This window comes from Pelodiscus sinensis, chromosome 3, assembly GCF_052426305.1.
Source record: "Pelodiscus sinensis isolate ZL-2025 chromosome 3, ASM5242630v1, whole genome shotgun sequence".
In the NCBI taxonomy this organism is placed as follows: Eukaryota; Metazoa; Chordata; order Testudines; family Trionychidae; genus Pelodiscus; species Pelodiscus sinensis.
In genome coordinates this window covers 161,574,423-161,597,860 of record NC_143054.1, presented here as the reverse complement: position 1 = coordinate 161,597,860, position 23,438 = coordinate 161,574,423, and the positions used below count along the sequence as shown (strand labels likewise).

Here is a 23,438-nt window from a genome sequence, read left to right as displayed (position 1 = left end):
TGTGTAGATGCACCCTTAGAGAATCATAGGAATGGTTTTATGCTGTTCCCATAAGACCATCAATAATTTTCTAATGGTGTGATCAATAGTGAATATTCTCCTAAAAGGACTGATGTAAGGCCCAGGATAATAAAAAACTAAACAAACAGCCTCAAAACTTGCACCTGCAGATTGTTGTGTGTCCTGTCCCCTTGCATTTGTACATTCTGTCTTGTGTACGCCTTGTGTAAGGAGTAGTAAGAAGTCTAATTGCTGTGCATTTGTACATGCAGGTTTGAAGACTGGGTTTGAAGCCCTTTTGTAATTTTGCCTTTCAAATCTGATTGGACAAAACATTAAAAATATGTATGTACTGTAGGAACAATCCTGCATTGCCTGGCATTGCCTGGGAGATGGTATGGAGAACTTAATAGGTCTTTTCCACTTCTCAATCCTATGATTCATGACAAATGGAATTTCTTAGTATTTAAAACAGGAGCAGGACAGATTTAAAATGACCAAAGAGGACTGCAGAGTAAAATCTTTGTACTATTTTTAAAAAGGCAGTGCAGGATTTTATTGCCTTTGCTGAGAGTCTAATAGCAATGAAATCAAATAAACATTCCTGAATTAAGCCATATTCTCTTAACAGATGTTTGTGTGCAGGGCAGAGTTAAATAAATGTTCAGTTATTGTATTGTACTGCCTTTCACATATATACTGGCAGATGCCTTTCTAATCTGATAGCAGAAGCACTAGACTCATATTGCTCTCAGACTCTGGTATATTCATTATACCACCTGTTTCAGTGACTTGATCTGTTGTACAACAAACAATGGATTTTATTGTTTGTTCCTATGCATGGTCTAGTGAATAACAATCTTATACTGTCTCCAGAGATATGCATCTTCCTTATTGGCACCAGAAAAATTCTACCAGATTACACTAGTGGAGGCATCCAGCACAGTGAGGATGGTCATGGCCATTCTGTTTTGAATCAGTGTCACTGCATTGCCAAAGACATCAAGGCTACGTCTACACTGCAGGCTTCTTGTGCAAGAATAGCTGTTCTTGTGCAAAAAGTTGCAGTGTCTACATTGCACGCGTGTTCTTGTGCAAGTAAATTTACAGTTAAGTGTCGGAAAACAGGGCTTCTTGCACAAGAGTTATTCCTCTCCCCATGAGGAGTAAGCCCTCTTGCAAAAGAGCTCTTCCACAGGAAGGCAGTGTGGACAGGCAACAGGAGTTTCTTGTGCAAGAAAGCCCTATGGCTAAAATGGCTATCAGAGCTTTCTTGCGCAAGAGAGCATCCACACTGCCATGGACGCTCTTGTGCAAAAGCACATCTCTTCCACAAAAGCACATGGCAGTGTGGATGTGCTCTTGAGGAAGACCTTTTGCACAAGAACTCTTGCATAAAACAGTTTTTATGCAAGAAGCCTGCAGTGTAGACGTAGCCCTAAGCTTTATGTTTGTGGGGTGAAGCCAGTACCTTATTATTTATTGTGTAAGCAGGGGCTGAACTGCTGCTTGCTATCAGCCAGCTAAAAGGAGGGGTGGGTGTGCCCACTACAGTTGTTGAGCTCTGCAAGGTAATTAACTGTTAACTGTTGACATGTAAATACTGCTCAGGAGAGAATCCGAGGTGTGGCTATGTAAATCCCATTCAGCCAGGGCTGATGGAAGGTCAGTGTTGGAATGGAATGTGGAGAAGTGTATATAATTTGGGACTGTTGTGGGGGTAACTAATCATGCTACTCCTAAATGTGGGAACTGTAAAACATGCCACCAGTGCTTGCAGGAGAGACACCACCATCATGGTAAGAGGTCTCGGAAGAACAAGCCTCCCCCCTTCCAGAGTTGAGTGAACTGAGCTCGGGGAAAGGGTTAAAGGACTTGAGTCAATCTGCTTCACACCTGCCAGGTATGAGCTATAAGACTGGCCCAGCCTGCACCTTTCCCCCTTTGTTTTACAGATGGACCTAAAGCAGATTCCCTGAGGAGTCTTTTCTTTTGCTAGTCCAGTGAAAGCTGGATTCATTTGGTAGCCCAGCTGGTGGCTAAAGAGTTGAAATCACTGAGAGCTGAAATCACTGGTTTGGCTGAGAGCCAGACCTATTGCAGCCAGTGAAGTGGCGGTGACCAGCGGCGTGGTGTGGAGTGGCGGCAGGCGAGGAGCGGCCATCAGCGGCGTGGCGTGGAGCGGTGGCAGGTGGGGAGCGGCCACCAGTGGGATGGCGTGGAGCGGCAGCAGACGAGGAGCGGCCATCAGCGGCGTGGCGTGGATGGGCGGCAGGTGCCCAGCGGAGCGTCCAGTGGCATGGGATGAGACAGCTGGTGGAGCGTGGCGAAGTTTTGTATAAGGTGCCCCCTATCCCCCACCCCCATTTCAACCCAGGTTGGGAGGTGAAACCTTGCGGGTGAACTTTGGGACTCTGGGTGGCACGGACCAGGGACAAAGACTTTTGGGGTGTCGGACTCTTTGGACTTCGGGCAATTCTTGGCTGGGGTGGGGGCTTGGCTCATGTTTGGGTTATGAACTCTGTTTGTGGTGTTTTCCCCAAGTTAATGCCGTATGACTTCTCTCTCTGTTTCATTAAATGTTTCTTTACTACACTCAGACTCAGTGCTTGTGAGTGGGGAAGCATTGCCTCTCAGAGATGCCCAGGGGTGCATGAATTTCCCAGATTACTGGGTGGGGGCTCGAGCCGGTTCTATGTGAGATGGACCCCAAGATATTGAACCCAGCCCTGGTTACTGCCAGGCCTACCCACCAGAAGGGTTACAATTGTAACAAAACTAAAGACATCAAAATTTAATGATGTGCCTGTGACCTTCTTTGACAAAGGCAGGGATAGAGGCAGTGACAAAAAATAGTTTGAAGGAAAATGTGCAGGGGCAGAATTATGTGAGACTTTGAAGGTGAAAATAAGGAGTGAAATTCAGACTCCACTCACTTCAGTAGGTCAGTGATAGAAATGTAGCCGTGTTAGTCTGGGGTAGCTGAAGCAAAATGCAGGACAATGTAGCACTTTAAAGACTAACAAGATGGTTTATTAGATGATGAGCTTTCGTGGGCCAGACCCACTTCCTCAGATCAAATAGTGGAAGAAAATAGTCACAACCATATATACCAAAGGATACAATTTAAAAAAAATGAACATATATGAAAAAAATGAACACATATGAATAGGTCAATAATTTCTCCAAAGATTGAATTTAACATAATGGAGAAAGGAAACCTCTAGCAAGGGGGAAATATATTAATTTATCTTGGCTACCACCTTGACATTGCAGCTAGCATGGTCCTCTGTCTGAGGCTCTCAGGTTTCACCACTATGATGAGCTGTAACACTGTCCCGCCTAAACACACAATAGCGATAGTGTTAAAACTCCCCTTCCCTGTGTTTCGAAGGGCACCATTCTAATACACCATACTTTCCATGCTATTTTTTGCTTTTCTCATGTGTGGATGGTGAAGCTACAGAATTAACTTTTCATTTTTTATTTGTGGTCTGTTTTACTTACAATTTCTCATGGGCTAGCACAAGTTGCAATTCTGGATCATGTTTAAATCTATGCCAAAAAGGTTCTAATGGAATATTATTTTCAGTATATAATAAACACTCATTCAACACCATACTCTATTTATGTGTTTATTGAAACTTAAACCTAGATTCAGGCCATTAATTTTTAAATAGATCTATAGCTTTCCTTAGCTCCGAAGAGCTTTACATTTGTGGGGTGAAACCAGTACCTTACTATTTTTGTAACAAAGCCATTTGAATTATATGTGCATTTCCAGTCAGTTGGATCCTTCCTTTTTGCTGAATACTGAACATTCTTTTCTTGCCCTCGCTGTTGTCTTTGGCTGTAGAAATTGTACTTTCCATTTTCACAGAAACCGTAGGAGCATTGCAAATGCATATATAATTTCTGTGTCAACATTTTGCTTTCTAATGCAACAGCTGCACTAATTCACATTATTGGAAACTAATAGTTTTTAAATTATTTAGAATTGACTTGTAAATGCAAAGAGCTATCTAGGCACCTACCTACATTCCCTGCTTTTTCAATTAGGTATGACATTCTACTTCATTTTCTGTAACAAAGTGCTGTAAATTGTTAAAAATCTGCCACATTCTACCTCAGAAGTGGCATTTCAATGTGATGGATAAAGCATTTCCTATACCAACTGTATGAATTTTATTTGGGATCCCTAGGATAATAGACATGGCAAGAAGCTATTTTGAACCTTTCTGAACAAATTGTTTTCCTCTCAATTTATGGGCAAAATCCTGATTTCAGCAGGAGTTTGCTGGGTCAAGACCTTTGGATATGGCCTCTAAGAAGATATGTATAATACCTTACATTTTCAGACTACATTATGAACATCAACTAATCCTGACACTCCTCCCATGAGATACGTACATAGTTGTGTCCCCATTTAACAGATTAGAAAATGGAGACACACAATCATGCAGTTATTTGGCCAAAGATACTCAATGGATCAGTGGCAGAGCATGGTTAGTATGTGAGAAACCCTAGCTCACAGCCTTGTGTTCAGAGTCCACAATTGTTAAGATGTTACAGCCATGATCCTAAAGCAACAAAGTAACTTGGCAAGCTATTTTGAGAAATTCATAACCGGTAGGACAGGAGTGGGCAAATACCAGCCCATGGGCTGGATTTAGTCCACCAGGGTTAGTCCCTGGTGGGTCCCAACCTCTGTATTTACCTGCACATCCACAGGTATGGGCAACCACAGCTCCTGTTGGCTGCGGACTGCTGTTCCTGGCCAAGTGCAAGGTATGGCAAGTGGTGTCCCAGTCCGTGCCACTTCCTGCCACTCCCATTGGCTAGGAATGGTGATCGGTGGCTAGCAGGAGCTGTGATCGCTGGTATCTGCAGAGGCGGCCTGCCAGGGATTAACCATGGTGAAGTGCTGCTGTTTTAGTGAGCACCCCTGCGATAGGAGCAGAGATCTGTATTACCCCACAGGCTTGACCCTGAGAAGGGCTAAGCATTTTGACCGAGTGTCACTCCAAATCAAGCTCATGATGAGCTGATACCTTCCCTGCCTAACAAACACCAAAAATAATACTTAGCTGTGGATTATAAATGTCCCCATTCATCCCTCCCTAACATAAAAAATGAATATAATTCCCAGGATGTTTAATGCTCCTGATTTTTATAGGCAGTGTAAATCTACCATACATGCACATGCCAACCTGCTCAGAAGACTTGTAATTAGTTACCTGTGTAATCAATGATTATTGTTTGCATTTTAATCCAAAGTATATGTGCCTCTAAAGTCATTCTGTATATATCACTTCTTTTCTTAGCTATTTCTCTCCACCACTTCTTATACTACAGTTTGTCATCCTCTCGCTCTTATTTACCCAATAAATAGACATTGCATTTAACACTGCAATAAGTTACAGATATTGAAGGGACTGGACTTTTAATACTCCAGTCATCTGAAGAAGTGGGTTGTGCCCACAGAAGCTCATGATACCAGTTACATGTTTTGTTAGTCTTTAAGGTGCTGCTAGACTATTTGTCGTTTTTTAAGTTTTTCCAGTTACAGACTAACTTGGCTACCCCTCTGAAGCTATTGAAAGCACAGTAAGATTTTATGGTGTTCAGGCTCATGCATTCCCATCTCTGCTACTAACCTACTGTCACTCTGATTCTGAGCAGTGAGGCACTGAGCATCTCTTGGTTAATGGCAAGCATCCACAGATCCCCATGATTTGACGGGGAGATGGGGGGCACCGAGTGCTTTGCAAACCAGGCCCTGTGTATCTTAGACCAAGTCACTTATCTGGTGAGACTCTGCTGATGTTTGAATAGTGATAGAAATGTAGCCATGTTAGTCTGGTGTAGCCGAAACAAAATACAGGACTATGTAGCACTTTAAAGACTAACAAGATGGTTTATTAGATGATGAGCTTTCATGGGCCAGACCCACTTCCTCAGATCTGATGTTTGGGCACTGATGTTTGGGCGCTCAGGATTTTCAGAACTGCTTGTTCGCCATGCCCCAGGCTCTTGAGAAACATAGGGACTGAGGTGCTACCAAAGGGCAGGTCTGGAGCATAGTTCAGGGGCAGGCCACTCAATCAGAATGTTCAGAACTGCTAAGAGGCCCCCACATGCTCCGTCAGATGCTGCTGATCTAATAAACTAGCCTTGACTGACATTCAACAAAACACTGCTGCTTGGCAGAGAGGTCTTGAAGAGGGATTTATAAGAGGTGGGCAGTGGCATTACCATTTAGAAAGGGGGTGTGAGAGGCTGAAGAGGCTGTCTTTGTTGCCAGTGTGGAGGAGCGAATATAAGAGGAGAGAAGACTGGCAGGGAAAGAAAGACGTGTGGTTGTGTAGGGATTTTTTATCAGCTTTGAAAGCATTCTGAGACTTCTAATGGGGATTTTGTCATTAAAAAAAAATCAGCATTCCTGCACAAGAATAAGGGAGATGGAATTAAAACCTTTTTTTTTTTTTTTGGCTGAAATTCCTAGAAAGTCCACTTACTCATAAACAATTGTTTAAGCATTGACATCTGTAGATCTCAGTTTTATGAAGGAAGGGATGTATCAGTCAGTAACCCAGTGTTAGAGATGAAGAAGCTGAGGCCCAAAGAGGTGATGTAACTTGCCCACATTCTCTCAGCAAAATGTTGATAGTCAGCAGTAGATCCCAATCCTCTTGATTCCTATACCAGGGCCCTATGTACTATATCAAGATGCTTGGATTTTACTAGATGTATTAATTTTTGTAACAAATATATATGGGTAGAAGGAGTAAATGAAGGTTAATTCTCAGGACAAAGAAAGACACCAAAGTTCAGTACATTAAAATCTGTAAGTATTGCCAGTTTCAGGGAAAGTTAAGAATAACCATCTCCAGAACTTTTTTTAAAAAGTACTAACGGCAGTGGAAATCATTACATGATGATTTTTATATTTCTTCTGCACATGACAGACTATTTTATGGCAATATCCAAGCCTGATATTAGTAGGTTTTTTCAACCCTAATACAGCACTATTGTACTTCATTAATCTTTGTCCCCATCAATTTTAACTGAGAACTAATTTAAAGAAAGTATGGACAGAAGGAAAGGTTATTAATTCCCAAAACTTTTTCTCACATAAGCAGGATCATGGAAACCAGACTGGTTCCATTTTCTTTTCAGCCTTAAACCAAAGCCCATAAAAGTCTGAGGATCCCAGTGAAAAACTATAAAACATATTAGTTTTTAATAGGATGATCATAAAATTCAGGTGATTCCATTAGTGAAGAAAACTGTTTCCAGATTAGGTGGAAAAGATGGAATGTAGCTTATTCATGAGGGAAGATAGTAGTGGGGAGGCAGAAATGGGGACCGTGAGACAGTCTTTAAAAACTCATTTCTCGGTAACGCAAGTACCAATGTTATTTATCCTCTCATGTCACCAAAATGAAATAACAAGTTAAAGAATGTTTAGATAAGTTAGATGTACTCAAGTCAGCATGGCCTGTTTTAAATTCATCCTAGGATACTTCAGAAACTCGTGGAAACAATTTCAGAACTATTAGAAACTATCGTTAGGAACTCATGGAAGCTGGATGAGATCCCAGAGGACTGGAGAAGGGCAAACAAAAAGAGGAACAAAGAAGGGGCACAAAGAAGACCTGGGGTATTATTGACCACTCAGCCTAACTTTGTTATCTGGAAAGATACTGATAAATTATAAAAGAATCTATTGTAAGCACTTAGAGGTTAATAGAGTTATAAGGAATAGCCAGCATGTCAAACCAACCTAATTTCCTTGGACAGAACAACTTATTTGGTGGATGGGGGCGGAGGGAAGAGGGTGCAGTAGACAACAGAATAACAGAAACATAGACTCAGAAGAGACCTGGGAAGTGTGGAAGCAGGACTAAGGGAGAGGGGATTTGGGTGGCCATTTCAGGGTTTGTTGTGGATAATTACAAAGGGGGGATGATTAATGCTGTTAATCAAGACTGGTTTGCACCAGATTTTTCTCCTGTGGCCCAGCACTACTGCCAACAGTGTACGATTTGTCAACAGCACAATGTTGGTAAGGCTGTTAAGGTAAAACAGGTAGCACATCCCTCTCCTTGAGGACCATTTGTAAATATTCAAATCGATTTTATTCAATTGTATAAATGCTGTAATTATGAATATGTACTAGTATTAGTTGATGTTTTTTCAAGCTGCATTGAAGCCTTCCCCTGTAGAAAGGCAGATGCCAAGACTGTGGTAAAACTTTTACTTAAGGATTTTATACCAAGATTTGGTATACCTGTTAGTATTAACAGTGATCGTGGTTGTAAAAGAATTGGACAGATTGTAAAAGAATTGTGCACAGCTTTACAGATCCAGCACAACCTTCACTGCCCCCATCACCCGCAGTCTGCTGGGACAGTGGAATGCCGGAATGGGATTTTGAAAAACAAACTGGCCAAGATTTGTGCAGACACGAACTTGAAGTGGCCAGATACCCTTCCATTGGCGTTAATGAGCATGAGGGCCAGCCCAAATCGAAAAACTGGATTCAGCCCATATGAAATCCTGACAGAGCGCCCAATGCGATTACCAGCAGCACCCCCACTGACCCTTGCTCAGATGGACATTCATTTAATGGATGATATCATGCTTAAGTATTGCCAGACATTAATGAAGTGTGTTAGGTCTTTTTATTCACAGGTAAAAGAAGCGTTACCCAAAGACCCTGAGCAACCATGCCATCTGTTGGAACCCGGCGACTGGGTCTACATAAAGGTCCATCAGCGAAAGACTGCTCTAGCCCCACGCTGGAAAGGCCTTTACCGGGTCCTGCTAAGTACCAACACCGCTGTGAAGTGCCAAGGGCTGCCTACCTGGACCCATGCTTCTCACTGTAAAAGGACCCCTCCACCTCGAGATGACTCGACTTCGACTACTGATGGGTTTGTCCCTCTTTCTGGTCCTATTCCTTCTCCTGCTGAATAGCAGAAAATGAGGGGAAGGTGAAGTGCTAGTAACCTCTCCCTTGCCCACTAACAGAACTACTATACCTTTGGTATATGCCAGAAGGACCAAAATGTTACAGGGTGATGTGCTAGCAACATGTCCCCTGCATGAGGCTGAATTACTACTATTTGAAGAAAGAAGAAGAAAAATTCACTCCCCTGACACTGCCACAGTCCAGAACTTTTTAACAACAAAGTTCATTAAGAACTGGCCTGGGTGGAAAAGGCGGAGCATTATACACTGGCAAGGAGGGACTTGTGGGACCCACAGTTGGGAGTGTGGTGTCGAGTGGTTTGGTGGGTTTCTTCCAGGAGCTGCGATCTGTGCTCATGGGCAAATACCAGCAGAATGTACTGCACTCCCCAATTGGCTTTCAGACGATGAATACCAAAAACACCCTGATGCCACCGTCCTTACTATCTCCTCCACCTCCACTGCCATTCCGGTAACATACCCAAATACTGATGATACTATGTATTCTGATGAAATCCAATGGCCAAGGCCTTCACATCTGAGTGACTTAGCTAAGTATTGTCTGGAAAATTTATTTTTCAAGGTTCTAAATTTTTCATTTGAGCGAACAATTGAATGGAAGTCAGATGGATCAGTAGAGATAGGGGTTTATGATATTACTGTACATGAACATGAGCCACAAAATTCTAGCATTGAGGTTAGGGGGTTTTCTGATGGGGTTGACATGATGGCCATTCCCAGAGTTTGTAGTTTGTTGATGGGAAGGGGGCCCTATTGTTATTTGGTTACCCAATTAGCAAATGGCCAAATGCAGACTCAGAGAATGTGTTAGTCTAATGGAAATGTTACCTGTACTAAGATAATTCCCCTAACTAATAATCTTACCTGTGCTATCTTGCAATATACTCCTTCCTATGCTATTGATATTAGTGTTGCTCAAAATTATATTAGAGTTTTTAATCAACAGATGTGGTATGAATCTGTGTCTAAAAGAGATGATGTGTTAGGATATCGATGGACCATAGTTAATGCCACACTAGCGACTGTAAAATTTACACTGCCTTTGCCCAGCTTTCAGGTTATCTCTTTGTATCCTAACTGTTCTAAGGGAGCTGCCATTCAGTTAGCACAACAGAAAGCATGGGTTTCCACTAGGAGGAAAAGGGACTTGGGAGACAGTCTGTGGGATGGTGCCAATAGTGCAGCAGCGGTGTGGAACATATACAGGGGCCAACAACATGAGGAAAGGCTGGGACAGATAGAGGAAGCAACTGGGCTTATTACTGGAGCACAGCTAACCCAAGTTCAGGCTGGAATTGGTGAATTTCATGTTCTCTCCGCCCTCAGCTCAATGACCCAGGACTTGCTGACAAAGATGATACTGGATATCGCTGAGGCGGAGAAGGTATTGCAGTGGGATCTGGCTTGTTCAGAAATTCAAGATTTCCTGAATGACCAGCTGATGGCCATCCGGAGTGATCTTGAACATCAGACCTGGCCCACTGCCCTCGCAAATGCCTCAGGGATACCGTCAGAACTGTGGCCATGGAGACACACTTGGAGATTTTCAGGGTGGAGATGCAGGCACTCACAGTGCTCCTTCCAAGCATACAGGCCGGTTGGAGGGGTGTGGGCCCCCACATACCGAAACTTACCGGGTCCTTTGGGAGGATTCATGTGGGACTGGGTGATTCACCAAGACATCTGGGAAATTAAACCACCTGGTGCACCCAGCCATTTCATAGTCAGTGCTCCTGGAATAAAACCTGATATTTGGATAGGGATAGGAAACCAATGGACGCTTTGCCCTTTGGAACCCCCACAGCTTCAGTGCATATGAAAGCTGAGACCAGGGGAAGTTGTAACTGTGCGCGACAGCATTTGTTGGGAAGGTATGGGACAAGGATACACCCTAACAGGACATTTGCTCTTTTAGGCCAATGATAGCTGCGTACATGTTAACACCACCACCTTACAAGACATGCACTTTCATCTCACCACTGTTATGGGAAATCATGTCGTTTATTGGCCCGCAGACAAGGTCCTACGAACAACCCTTAGATTCCAAATACCCCTCGATTGGACTACCCTAGTACCTGACCGATTCCCGAATTTACTTTCACTCATACCAGAGGTCCAGAAAATCTCTGAATTACAAGGTCAAATTCATGTTCTCCAAAATACCTATCAAATTGAGGCACATGCTTTCCACACAGTCTATAGAACATCCCTCCTGTGTACTGATTATGATGTATCGTGTTATGTAACTAAGGCTAAAGCGACCCCATTATAGAGTTATTGCAGGGATATTAATGATTGTATTGCTTTTGCTTATTGTAGGATTATGTTATTGTTATAGAGGATGTACTAATGGAAATAGTTTTCATGTTCATACTAATCATGTATTACCATTACAACCATTCCATACCTGTGAGGCCAATCCTCTCGATGTTAAAACAGAAATACAATATTTAATGAATACAGATATTTGAAAGAGTAGTTGTGACTAGAGCACAAAAGAAGGGTTGGTGGAAGCAGGACTAAGGGAGAGGGGATTTAGGTGGCCATTTCAGGGTTTGTTAGTAGCAGAGCAAGAGTCTGGTTCACTCTGACTCCTGCTAACGCGAGAGCTAGAAGAGATGCTGCGTTCGCCTCTCTGTCTCGCTCTCCAAGATGAGAGTGGAATGCTGACCTCAGTGAGAACCTTGGAGATAAGACAGTGTCCGATGGGAATGGAGTGGGCAGGGAAGTAATTGTTTAATGTTATATATAACGGAAAGGTATATATATTGGTTTTTAATTGTTTTGTATTTGAAGATCCGCTTATGCTGTCTTCCCTTGAAATATTGCTCGAATAAACTGCCTCTGGCAACTTGTTGCTTAAACACAACGCAGAGTGAAGGCTCGTTATCTTCCACAGAAGATAAAACCAATTTTCTGCACTATCTCTGATAGGTGTTTGGAGGCTTTAAAGGAAAGGTTGGACAATGATGAAGATTCCACAACTTCCCTTGGAAGCCTCTTCCAAAGCTTAACCACCCTTCTAGTTCGAAAGTTTTCCCTAATATCTTGATTTTAAAAGGAAAAACTTCAAAAAACAACAAATAGTCTAGTAGCACTTTAAAGACTAACAAAATATGTAGATGGTATCACGAGCTTTCGTGGACAAAACCCACTTCTTCAGATGACCTGTCATCTGAAGAAGTGGGTTATGCCCACGAAAGCTCATGATACCATCTACATGTTTTGTTAGTCTTTAAAGTGCTACTAGACTATTTGTTGTTTTTGAAGTTTTTCCTGTTACAGACTAACTTGGCTACCCCTCTGAAGATCTTGATTTTAGTAAGGCTTTTTAACACCTTTCAAGTGCAGATGTAAAAGGTCTTTGTAGCAGAATGCAGGTGGTTAACAACCACAGGACATACCACACTAATACCAATCCTGGTACCTTCCCTTGCAACAAACCCCGTTGCCAGCTTTGTCCACATATTCATTCTGCTGATACCATTATTGGACCTAACCAAGTGAGTTATAAGATCAAGAACACATATTCCTGCACATCCAGAAATATAATCTATGCTATCATGTGGCGAAAGTGTCCGTCTGCTATGTACATTGGACAAACATCTCAGACACTTCGCCAAAGGATTAATGCCCACAAAACAGATATCAGACAAGATCACAAAGAAAAAACAGTTTCTTGCCATTTTAACCAGAAAGGACACTCTCTCAATGACTTAACCACCTACATTCTGCTACAAAGACCTTTTACATCTGCACTTGAAAGGGAATCCTCTGAACTGTCATTCATGTTAAAATTCGACACTCTCCGGGAAGGAATGAACAAACACTCAAACTATCTTACCCATTACCAGGATAGCTTCCCCAATTATCACCTCTAATACCATTAGCTCACAGACATCCCACTCTCCCCACCTCTAATATCAATTCACAGACACTTACCTTCCTTCCTCCCCCCCCCCCCCCGCATTCCTCTCCTGTTCTGAAATGTGATTTGTCCTTTTCATATGTGTTCATTTTTTTTAATTGTATCCTTTGGTATATATGGTTGTGACTATTTTCTTCCACTATTTGATCTGAGGAAGTGGGTCTGGCCCACGAAAGCTCATCATCTAATAAACCATCTTGTTAGTCTTTAAAGTGCTACATTGTCCTGCATTTTGCTTCAGATGCTTATGGGACAGTCGGGCAACTAGTCCATTCCACCCCCCTTGCTGCCTCTATCAGACAGAGGCAGCAAACGGGGAAAAGGGTACTTCAAAGGCACCGCACAACTGAGCGCAGGATCAGCTGTGCAGCGCTGCCGCCTGAGCCTGGGGTCAACTGGGGACTCAGAGACCCTGGGCTCCAGGCTGCGCTACCACTTTGAAATGCACAAGAGCCCCTGCTGGAGACTCTTGTGCATTTCAAAGCTGGCCCAGCTGGGAGTGAGGGGGACTCTTGTACTTTTCAAAGGAGGAATGCCAAAGTGCCTATTGACTAGTGGAGTAGTAGTTGATGGAAATTCCATGGACTACTCGACTAGTCGATTCACCGTTACTTAACGTCCTTAGTATAAAACCCAGAGGTGCTAGTTCTAACCCCAGTCAGACTAGTGTGGACACTGAGGAAGTGGGACTCTGCAGAGGAGGGGCATTGTGTCACTTAGCTAGGGTTGCCAGGTGTCCAGTATTGGACTGGACAGCCCGGTGTTTGCATCATGTGTCTGATAAAAACAAAACAGAAAATACCGGACATGTAAAATGTCCAGTACTTTCTGTTTTTCTTGGACAGAAGGCCACTTGGGACATTCTTCTCCCATTGTCTCTAGTGGGGCCAGGAGGAGTGTGGGAGTGTGTGGGGATTTAAAGGAGCCGTAATTCTTTTCTTTTTTTTTTGCTCAATCAATTTTCCCCGCCGTGTTCGGTATTTTTTGTGAAACTATTTGGCAACCCTACTCTCAGCTAAATGGCACATTCTGACCCTGACTTGCCTGCCATGCTGTGCATCTGTCTGGCAAAGATGCCTGGATTTGTAGATTTGGATAGGAGGGCCCAGATTCTCAGAGGCATTTAGGTGTCCCTAGCCTCAGTTTGCCAGAAACTGGGAGTGGGGACAGGGGATGGATCACTGCAGGGCTGCCTATTCTGTTCATTCCCTCTTGGGCACCTGGCATTGGCCACTGTTGGAAAACAGGACACTGGGCTAGATGGACCTTTGGCCTTACCCAGTATGGCCGTTCTTATGTTTATAGTCACCAACCCAGCAGCCATATGGATTAGCTCATTTCCTTCCCCTCCTAGCCCTCCTGCCCACCACTGGGCCACACTGATCAACTCCTCCTAGCATCTCCCACTCACTGCAATCAGCAGTTTAGCAGAGTACTGAAGGTGCTTTGGGGAGGTGGATGAACAGGGACTGAAAGAGGCAAGGTTTGGGGGAAGCAGTGGAGTGGGCGTCAAGCACTCCCTGGGAAATGGAGAAGCTGACACCTCTGATTAGGTTCCTAACATCCATTGAAATAAATTCAAATAAATAGAAATTAGGAGCCTAAATACCTTTGAGAAGCTAGGCCTAAGAGACTTCCGTGAGGATATTAGAATGGCAGCCTCTGAGACAAAAGGGCGACAACCCTTGAAATGCATATACATTCTGAATCTTACCTTCGTAGAGCGAAGTCAATTTATTCACCAATTCTGTGCTACAGAATTCCTCTGTCTGACAAAGTATTTGCACAGTCATGAATTGCTGTCTGCAAAAGACCACAACTGGATTTTCAATAGGGACCACATACTAAAAGTAGAAATTATAAGACTCACTTTCCTTTTTTTCTTAAGAATCCAGTACCAGTCTCTACTATCAAATAGTTACACCTGCACGCACACATACAAACACACACACCCAAATTCCTTTTTATGGACCACACTACAGCACAGCCATTACAATACACCCTAGCTAAACTAACATAATTAACTAGAAATTTGTCATTTTCCTTTTAAATGAAGACCATAACACAGAGCTTAAACTTAAATATATATATACTGCCTTACAAAATAAATACAGAGATTGGGACTTCTCGTGGGTCCTCTTGTCTGCAAATGGCAAACTGCAGCCAATGGGAGCAGCCTGTAAGCAGCTTTCTCAGAATGGGCTTGCAGCCCATTTTGGGTATGCCTATACATACTTGGGTATGCTGGCTGTTCCCTCTGGGGGGGCGCTGTTGCCTGAAATGCTGGCTGTTCCCTCTGGGCGGCCCATGGTGCATGGGGAGTGCGGGGCCCAAACGGCTGCTTACGCTGCTTGCTCCCCCGTGGCGGCCCGGCTGAGAGGCACAGAAGTCAACCGAGTGCCATGGCGGGAGGGGAAAGGGGGCGGGGCGGTGACATGTGGCGTGACAGCAGCTCCAGGCCCCGCCCCCTGGTCGTGAACATCACCGCCCAGCCCCCCTTTGCCTCCCGCCATGGCGCTCAGCTGACTTCTGCGCCGCTCATCCGGGCCACCAGGGGGACCAAGCGGCGCAAGCAACCGATTGGGCTCCGCGCCCCCCATGAAGCACGGGGAGTGCGGAGCCCAAACGGCCATTTGGGTTCCGCGGTCCCCCTAGTGAGAGGCAGGAGGGGGAGGAGAAGTGAAAGAGAGAGACAGAGAGAGAGGCAGGAGGCAGAGGAGAGCTGGGTGGGGAGAGGCAGTAGGAGGAGGAGAGAGAGAGAGAGAGAGAGAGAGAGACGGAGCGAGAGACCGACGTGGAGGAGAGACCTGAAAATTCCGTCTTATGACGGGCTAATTGGCTAGTTTCAAAATAATGGGCTTGTTTTGAAAAAATAGCTCCTTCTTGTGAAGAGGAGTAAGCTTATTTTGAAGTAAACATTTAGGGAGTTATTATTTTGTAATAACTTATTTCAAAATAACCTGGTAGTGTAGACATAGCCATAGAGCCCAAATCTGTAGATGAATTCCAGTTCTGCAGACTCTCTCTGTAATTGGTTAGTGAAATTCCTTTGTAGAAGAATGACTATTTTTAAATCCAGAATTGAGTGACCAGGAAGGTTAAAATGTTCCTCTACAGGTATATGTGTATTACCATTTCTGATGTCTGATTTGTGTCCATTGAACTTTAGTCATAGACTATGTCTAGACCACATCCCTTTTTTGGTAAAGTGATGTGAATTAGGCACATCGATATTGCAAATGAAGCCAGGATTTGAATTTCCCGTGCTTCATTTGCATAATGGCAGCTGCCACTTTTTTTCAAAATGGGGCTTTTTCGAAAAAACCCCATCAGTTTAGACGGGGCATTTTCGACAGAAATGCCCCGTTTCAAAAGATCCTGTACTCCTCCTTCGAAAGATCCTGTACATTTTTTGAGGTGTACGAGATCTTTCGAAACAGAGCATTTCTGTCGAAAATCCCCATCTAAACTGCTGGGGTTTTTTTTAAAGAAAAGCCGCAACCGCCATTATGCAAATGAAGCACGGGAAAGTCAAATCCCAGCTTCATTTGCAATATCAACGTGCCTAATTTACATCCCTTTACCAAAAAAGGGATGCCGTCTAGACACGGCCATAGAGTCTGTCCAGTTTGACCATTATACATGGCAGAGAAGCATTGCTGGCATTTGATGGCATATATCACATTAGTTATATGAACTCCTAAATATGCCTAGATATGTAGACAGAATTGGCAATGGCGTTTGTTGCAGGGATAGGTTCTGAGTGTATCTGAGGTGTGATGTGTGGCTGCGGGAAAGGATTTGCTTCAGGTTGGGGGGGGGGGGGGTTTCTTTAGGTAAGGATTGGCCTGTCTCCCAAGGCCTATGAGAGTGAGGGATTGTTTTCCAGGATAGGTTGTAGATTGTCAATGATGCACTGGAGGTGGGTAAGATGGGGGTTGTAGATTATGACCAGTGGTGTTCTGTTATTTTCCTTGTTGGGCTGTCTTGAAGTAGTTGACTGCTGAGTACTAGTCTGGCTCTGTCAATCTGTTTCCTTACTTCCTCAGATGGGCATTTAAGTTTTAAGAATGCCTGATAAAGATCTTGTAGGTGTTTCTATCTGTGGGATTGGCACAAATCTGGTTGTATTTTAGGGCCTGGCTGTAAACAATCAATTCTGTGATGTGTAATGTGTCCTGGATGGAAGAACTTACATATCTCTAGTTTCCATCCAGGACACATCACAAATCAATTGTTTACAGTCAATCCCTTCTTTTTGCACCAGAATCTTTCAGAAGAAATTCTGCAAAGGGAATTTTGCAGAGTTTCCTGGTCCCTAAAGTGGGGTGTGATCTAGCTCTCAGTTAGGATTTATGCTTCAGTGGTGATTCTATAAACAACAGTGGTGATTCTATAAACAACATGAGCTTTCGTGGGCATAACCCACTTCTTCAGATGACCTGTCATCTGAAGAAGTGGGTTATGCCCACGAAAGCTCATGATACCATCTACATGTTTTGTTAGTCTTTAAAGTGCTACTAGACTATTTGTTGTTTTTGAAGTTTTTCCTGTTACAGACTAACTTGGCTACCCCTCTGAAGATCTTGATTTTAGTAAGGCTTTTTAACACCATTTCCTCACTGTTGTTTATAGAATCACCACTGAAGCATAAATCCTAACTGAGAGCTAGATCACACCCCACTTTAGGGACCAGGAAACTCTGCAAAATTCCCTTTGCAGAATTTCTTCTGAAAGATTCTGGTGCAAAAAGAAGGGATTGACTGTAAACAATTGATTTGTGATGTGTCCTGGATGGAAACTAGAGATATGTAAGTTCTTCCATCCAGGACACATTACACATCACAGAATTGATTGTTTACAGCCAGGCCCTAAAATACAACCAGATTTGTGCCAATCCCACAGATAGAAACACCTACAAGATCTTTATCAGGCATTCTTAAAACTTAAATGCCCATCTGAGGAAGTAAGGAAACAGATTGACAGAGCCAGACTAGTACTCAGCAGTCAACTACTTCAAGACAGCCCAACAAGGAAAATAACAGAACACCACTGGTCATAATCTACAACCCCCATCTTACCCACCTCCAGTGCATCATTGACAATCTACAACCTATCCTGGAAAACAATCCCTCACTCTCATAGGCCTTGGGAGACAGGCCAATCCTTACCTAAAGAACCCGCCCACCCAACCTGAAGCAAATCCTTTCCCGCAGCCACACATCACACCTCAGATACACTCAGAACCTATCCCTGCAACAAACGCCATTGCCAATTCTGTCTACATATCTAGGCATATTTAGGAGTTCATATAACTAATGTGATATATGCCATCAAATGCCAGCAATGCTTCTCTGCCATGTATAATGGTCAAACTGGACAGACTCTATGGCCGTGTCTAGACGGCATCCCTTTTTTGGTAAAGGGATGTAAATTAGGCACGTTGATATTGCAAATGAAGCTGGGATTTGACTTTCCCGTGCTTCATTTGCATAATGGCGGTCGCGGCTTTTCTTTAAAAAACCCCCCAGCAATTTAGATGGGGATTTTCGACAGAAATGCTCTGTTTCGAAAGATCTCGTACACCTCAAAAAATGTACAGGATCTTTCGAAGGAGGAGTACAGGATCTTTTGAAACGGGGCATTTCTGTCGAAAATGCCCCGTCGAAACTGATGGGGTTTTTTCGAAAAAGCCCCATTTTGAAAAAAAGTGGCAGCTGCCATTATGCAAATGAAGCACGGGAAATTCAAATCCTGGCTTCATTTGCAATATCGATGTGCCTAATTCACATCACTTTACCAAAAAAGGGATGTGGTTTAGACATAGTCTATGACTAAAGTTCAATGGACACAAATCAGACATCAGAAATGGTAATACACATATACCTGTAGAGGAACATTTTAACCTTCCTGGTCATTCAATTCTGGATTTAAAAATAGTCATTCTTCTACAAAGGAATTTCACTAACCAATTACAGAAAGAGTCTGCAGAACTGGAATTCATCTACAGATTTGGGCTCTATGGCTATGTCTACACTACCAGGTTATTTTGAAATAAGTTATTACAAAATAATAACTCCCTAAATGTTTACTTCAAAATAAGCTTACTCCTCTTCACAAGAAGGAGCTATTTTTTCAAAACAAGCCCATTATTTTGAAACTAGCCAATTAGCCCGTCATAAGACGGAATTTTCAGGTCTCTCCTCCACGTCGGTCTCTCGCTCCGTCTCTCTCTCTCTCTCTCTCTCTCTCTCTCCTCCTCCTACTGCCTCTCCCCACCCAGCTCTCCTCTGCCTCCTGCCTCTCTCTCTGTCTCTCTCTTTCACTTCTCCTCCCCCTCCTGCCTCTCACTAGGGGGACCGCGGAACCCAAATGGCCGTTTGGGCTCCGCACTCCCCGTGCTTCATGGGGGGCGCGGAGCCCAATCGGTTGCTTGCGCCGCTTGGTCCCCCTGGTGGCCCGGATGAGCGGCGCAGAAGTCAGCTGAGCGCCACGGCGGGAGGCAAAGGGGGGCTGGGCGGTGATGTTCACGACCAGGGGGCGGGGCCTGGAGCTGCTGTCACGCCACATGTCACCGCCCCGCCCCCTTTCCCCTCCCGCCATGGCACTCGGTTGACTTCTGTGCCTCTCAGCCGGGCCGCCACGGGGGAGCAAGCAGCGTAAGCAACCGTTTGGGCCCCGCACTCCCCATGCACCATGGGCCGCCCAGAGGGAACAGCCAGCATTTCAGGCAACAGCGCCCCCCCAGAGGGAACAGCCAGCATACCCAAGTATGTATAGGCATACCCAAAATGGGCTGCAAGCCCATTCTGAGAAAGCTGCTTACAGGCTGCTCCCATTGGCTGCAGTTCGCCATTTGCAGACAAGAGGACCCACGAGAAGTCCCAATCTCTGTATTTATTTTGTAAGGCAGTATATATATATTTAAGTTTAAGCTCTGTGTTATGGTCTTCATTTAAAAGGAAAATGACAAATTTCTATTTAATTATGTTAGTTTAGCTAGGGTGTATTGTAATGGCTGTGCTGTAGTGTGGTCCATAAAAAGGAATTTGGGTGTGTGTGTTTGTATGTGTGCGTGCAGGTGTAACTATTTGATAGTAGAGACTGGTACTGGATTCTTAAGAAAAAAAGGAAAGTGAGTCTTATAATTTCTACTTTTAGTATGTGGTCCCTATTGAAAATCCAGTTGTGGTCTTTTGCAGACAGCAATTCATGACTGTGCAAATACTTTGTCAGACAGAGGAATTCTGTAGCACAGAATTGGTGAATAAATTGACTTCGCTCTACAAAGGTAACATTCAGAATGTATATGCATTTCAAGGGTTGTCGCCCTTTTGTCTCAGAGGCTGCCATTCTAATATCCTCACGGAAGTCTCTTAGGCCTAGCTTCTCAAAGGTATTTAGGCTCCTAATTTCTATTTATTTGAATTTATTTCAATGGATGTTAGGAACCTAATCAGAGGTGTCAGCTTCTCCATTTCCCAGGGAGTGCTTGATGCCCACTCCACTGCTTCCCCCAAACCTTGCCTCTTTCAGTCCCTGTTCATCCACCTCCCCAAAGCACCTTCAGTACTCTGCTAAACTGCTGATTGCAGTGAGTGGGAGATGCTAGGAGGAGTTGATCAGTGGGGCCCAGTGGTGGGCAGGAGGGCTAGGAGGGGAAGGAAATGAGCTGATCCATATGGCTGCTGGGTTGGCGACTATAAACATAAAAACGGCCATACTGGGTAAGGCCAAAGGTCCATCTAGCCCAGTGTCCTGTTTTCCAACAGTGGCCAATGCCAGGTGCCCAAGAGGGAATGAACAGAACAGGCAGCCCTGCAGTGATCCATCCCCTGTCCCCACTCCCAGTTTCTGGCAAACTGAGGCTAGGGACACCTAAATGCCTCTGAGAATCTGGGCCCTCCTATCCAAATCTACAAATCCAGGCATCTTTGCCAGACAGATGCACAGCATGGCAGGCAAGTCAGGGTCAGAATGTGCCATTTAGCTGAGAGTAGGGTTGCCAAATAGTTTCACAAAAAATACCGAACACGGCGGGGAAAATTGATTGAGCAAAAAAAAAAGAAAAGAATTACGGCTCCTTTAAATCCCCACACACTCCCACACTCCTCCTGGCCCCACTAGAGACAATGGGAGAAGAATGTCCGAAGTGGCCTTCTGTCCAAGAAAAACAGAAAGTACTGGACATTTTACATGTCCGGTATTTTCTGTTTTGTTTTTATCAGACACATGATGCAAACACCGGGCAACCCTAGCTAAGTGACACAATGCCCCTCCTCTGCAGAGTCCCACTTCCTCAGTGTCCACACTAGTCTGACTGGGGTTGGAACTAGCACCTCTGGGTTTTATACTAAGGACGTTAAGTAACGGTGAATCGACTAGTCGAGTAGTCCATGGAATTTCCATCAACTACTACTCCACTAGTCAATAGGCACTTTGGCATTCCTCCTTTGAAAAGTACAAGAGTCCCCCTCACTCCCAGCTGGGCCAGCTTTGAAATGCACAAGAGTCTCCAGCAGGGGCTCTTGTGCATTTCAAAGTGGTAGCGCAGCCTGGAGCCCAGGGTCTCTGAGTCCCCAGCTGACCCCAGGCTCAGGCGGCAGCGCTGCACAGCTGATCCTGCGCTCAGTTGTGCGGTGCCTTTGAAGTACCCTTCTCCCCGTTTGCTGCCTCTGTCTGATAGAGGCAGCAAGGGGGGTGGAATGGACTAGTTGCCCGACTGTCCCATAAGCATCTGAAGCAAAATGCAGGACAATGTAGCACTTTAAAGACTAACAAGATGGTTTATTAGATGATGAGCTTTCGTGGGCCAGACCCACTTCCTCAGATCAAATAGTGGAAGAAAATAGTCACAACCATATATCCCAAAGGATACAATTAAAAAAAATGAACACATATGAAAAGGACAAATCACATTTCAGAACAGGAGAGGAATGCGGGGGGAGGGGGGGGGAAGGAAGGAAGGTAAGTGTCTGTGAATTGATGATATTAGAGGTGGGGAGAGTGGGATGTCTGTGAGCTAATGGTATTAGAGGTGATAATTGGGGAAGCTATCCTGGTAATGGGTAAAATAGTTTGAGTATTTGTTCATTCCTTCCCGGAGAGTGTCGAATTTTAACATGAATGACAGTTCAGAGAATTCCCTTTCAAGTGCAGATGTAAAAGGTCTTTGTAGCAGAATGTAGGTGGTTAAGTCATTGAGAGAGTGTCCTTTCTGGTTAAAATGGCAAGACACTGTTTTTTCTTTGTGATCTTGTCTGATATCTGTTTTGTGGGCATTAATCCTTTGGTGAAGTGTCTGAGATGTTTGTCCAATGTACATAGCAGACGGATACTTTCGGCACATGATAGCATAGATTATATTTCTGGATGCGCAGGAATATGTGTTCTTGATCTTATAACTCACTTGGTTAGGTCCAATAATGGTATCAGCAGAATGAATATGTGGACAAAGCTGGCAACGGGGTTTGTTGCAAGGGAAGGTACCAGGATTGGTATTAGTGTGGTATGTCCTGTGGTTGTTAACCACCTGCATTCTGCTACAAAGACCTTTTACATCTGCACTTGAAAGGGAATCCTCTGAACTGTCATTCATGTTAAAATTCAACACTCTCCGGGAAGGAATGAACAAACACTCAAACTATCTTACCCATTACCAAGATAGCTTCCCCAATTATCACCTCTAATACCATTAGCTCACAGACATCCCACTCTCCCCACCTCTAATATCATCAATTCACAGACACTTACCTTCCTTCCTTCCTCCCCCCCCCCATCCCTCTTCTGTTCTGAAATGTGATTTGTCCTTTTCATATGTGTTCATTTTTTTAATTGTAGCCTTTGGTATATGTGGTTGTGACTACTTTCTTCCACTATTTGATCTGAGGAAGTGGGTCTGGCCCACGAAAGCTCATCATCTAATAAACCATCTTGTTAGTCATTAAAGTGCTTCATAGTCCTGTATTTTGCTTCAACTACCCCAGACTAACACGGCTACATCTCTATCACTGTTCCATAAGCATCTGAGAGGGAGCGGAGCCCGCCGGAGGGCCAGGGGCTGGGGGCGCTGTCCCTTTAAGAGGGGGAAGGGGAGACCCACGTTTCGGCACAAGTGACCCGGAAGTGACCCGGCGAAGAGGTCGGGGAGACTCGGGGAAGATGGCGGCGGCGGCCCGGCATGTTCTCCCCCCTCGCGGCGGCTCAACCGCTGTCACCGGGCCCCCGGCTGCATGAGGGGCTGAGCCTCTGGCCACGCGGGTGTGAAGGGGCGGGTCTCCTCCCGCTGCCGCGGCGCAGGTAAGGCCGGGGCCCGCCTCCGGGCGGGGAGGGGGACTTGTGGAAACGAGGCGGGGTCGGTGCTGCGGGGGGCGAGCCCACCCCGCGCCCTCCCCGCCGCTGCGTGTCGGGCCCGCGCGCTCTGCCCCTGCCCTGCAGCTCCCTTGACACTGACTCCCCTAGTGGGAGCCCCCCCCCCCCCCCCCCCCGTGCCCTTGTGCCGGCTGGAGCCCCT

The 23,438-nt window shown here is 44.6% G+C and overlaps 2 protein-coding genes across 5 annotated transcripts in view; both read left to right on the top strand.

Annotated features, from left to right (window-relative positions):
• LBH (LBH regulator of Wnt signaling pathway) overlaps window positions 1-12,020 on the top strand; it is a 213,409-nt gene extending 201,389 nt beyond the window's left edge. The window contains exon 4 of the mRNA XM_075925342.2: window positions 8,698-12,020. Within this exon, the coding sequence (XP_075781457.2) occupies window positions 8,698-8,982 (285 nt within the window). The 3' untranslated portion in view covers window positions 8,983-12,020. The remainder of the gene's footprint in view (window positions 1-8,697) is intronic.
• Window positions 12,021-23,043: 11,023 nt separating this feature from the next.
• The window catches only part of LCLAT1 (lysocardiolipin acyltransferase 1), a 208,508-nt gene continuing 208,113 nt past the window's right edge, over window positions 23,044-23,438 (top strand). For 2 of the 4 annotated variants that reach the window (XM_006118066.3, XM_089777484.1), the window contains exon 1: window positions 23,047-23,224. In XM_006118066.3, the coding sequence (XP_006118128.3) occupies window positions 23,106-23,224 (119 nt within the window). In that variant the 5' untranslated portion in view covers window positions 23,047-23,105. Of the gene's footprint in view, window positions 23,225-23,438 lie in introns of all 4 variants that reach the window. The other 2 variants (XM_089777483.1, XM_089777485.1) reach the window with 2 other exon arrangements.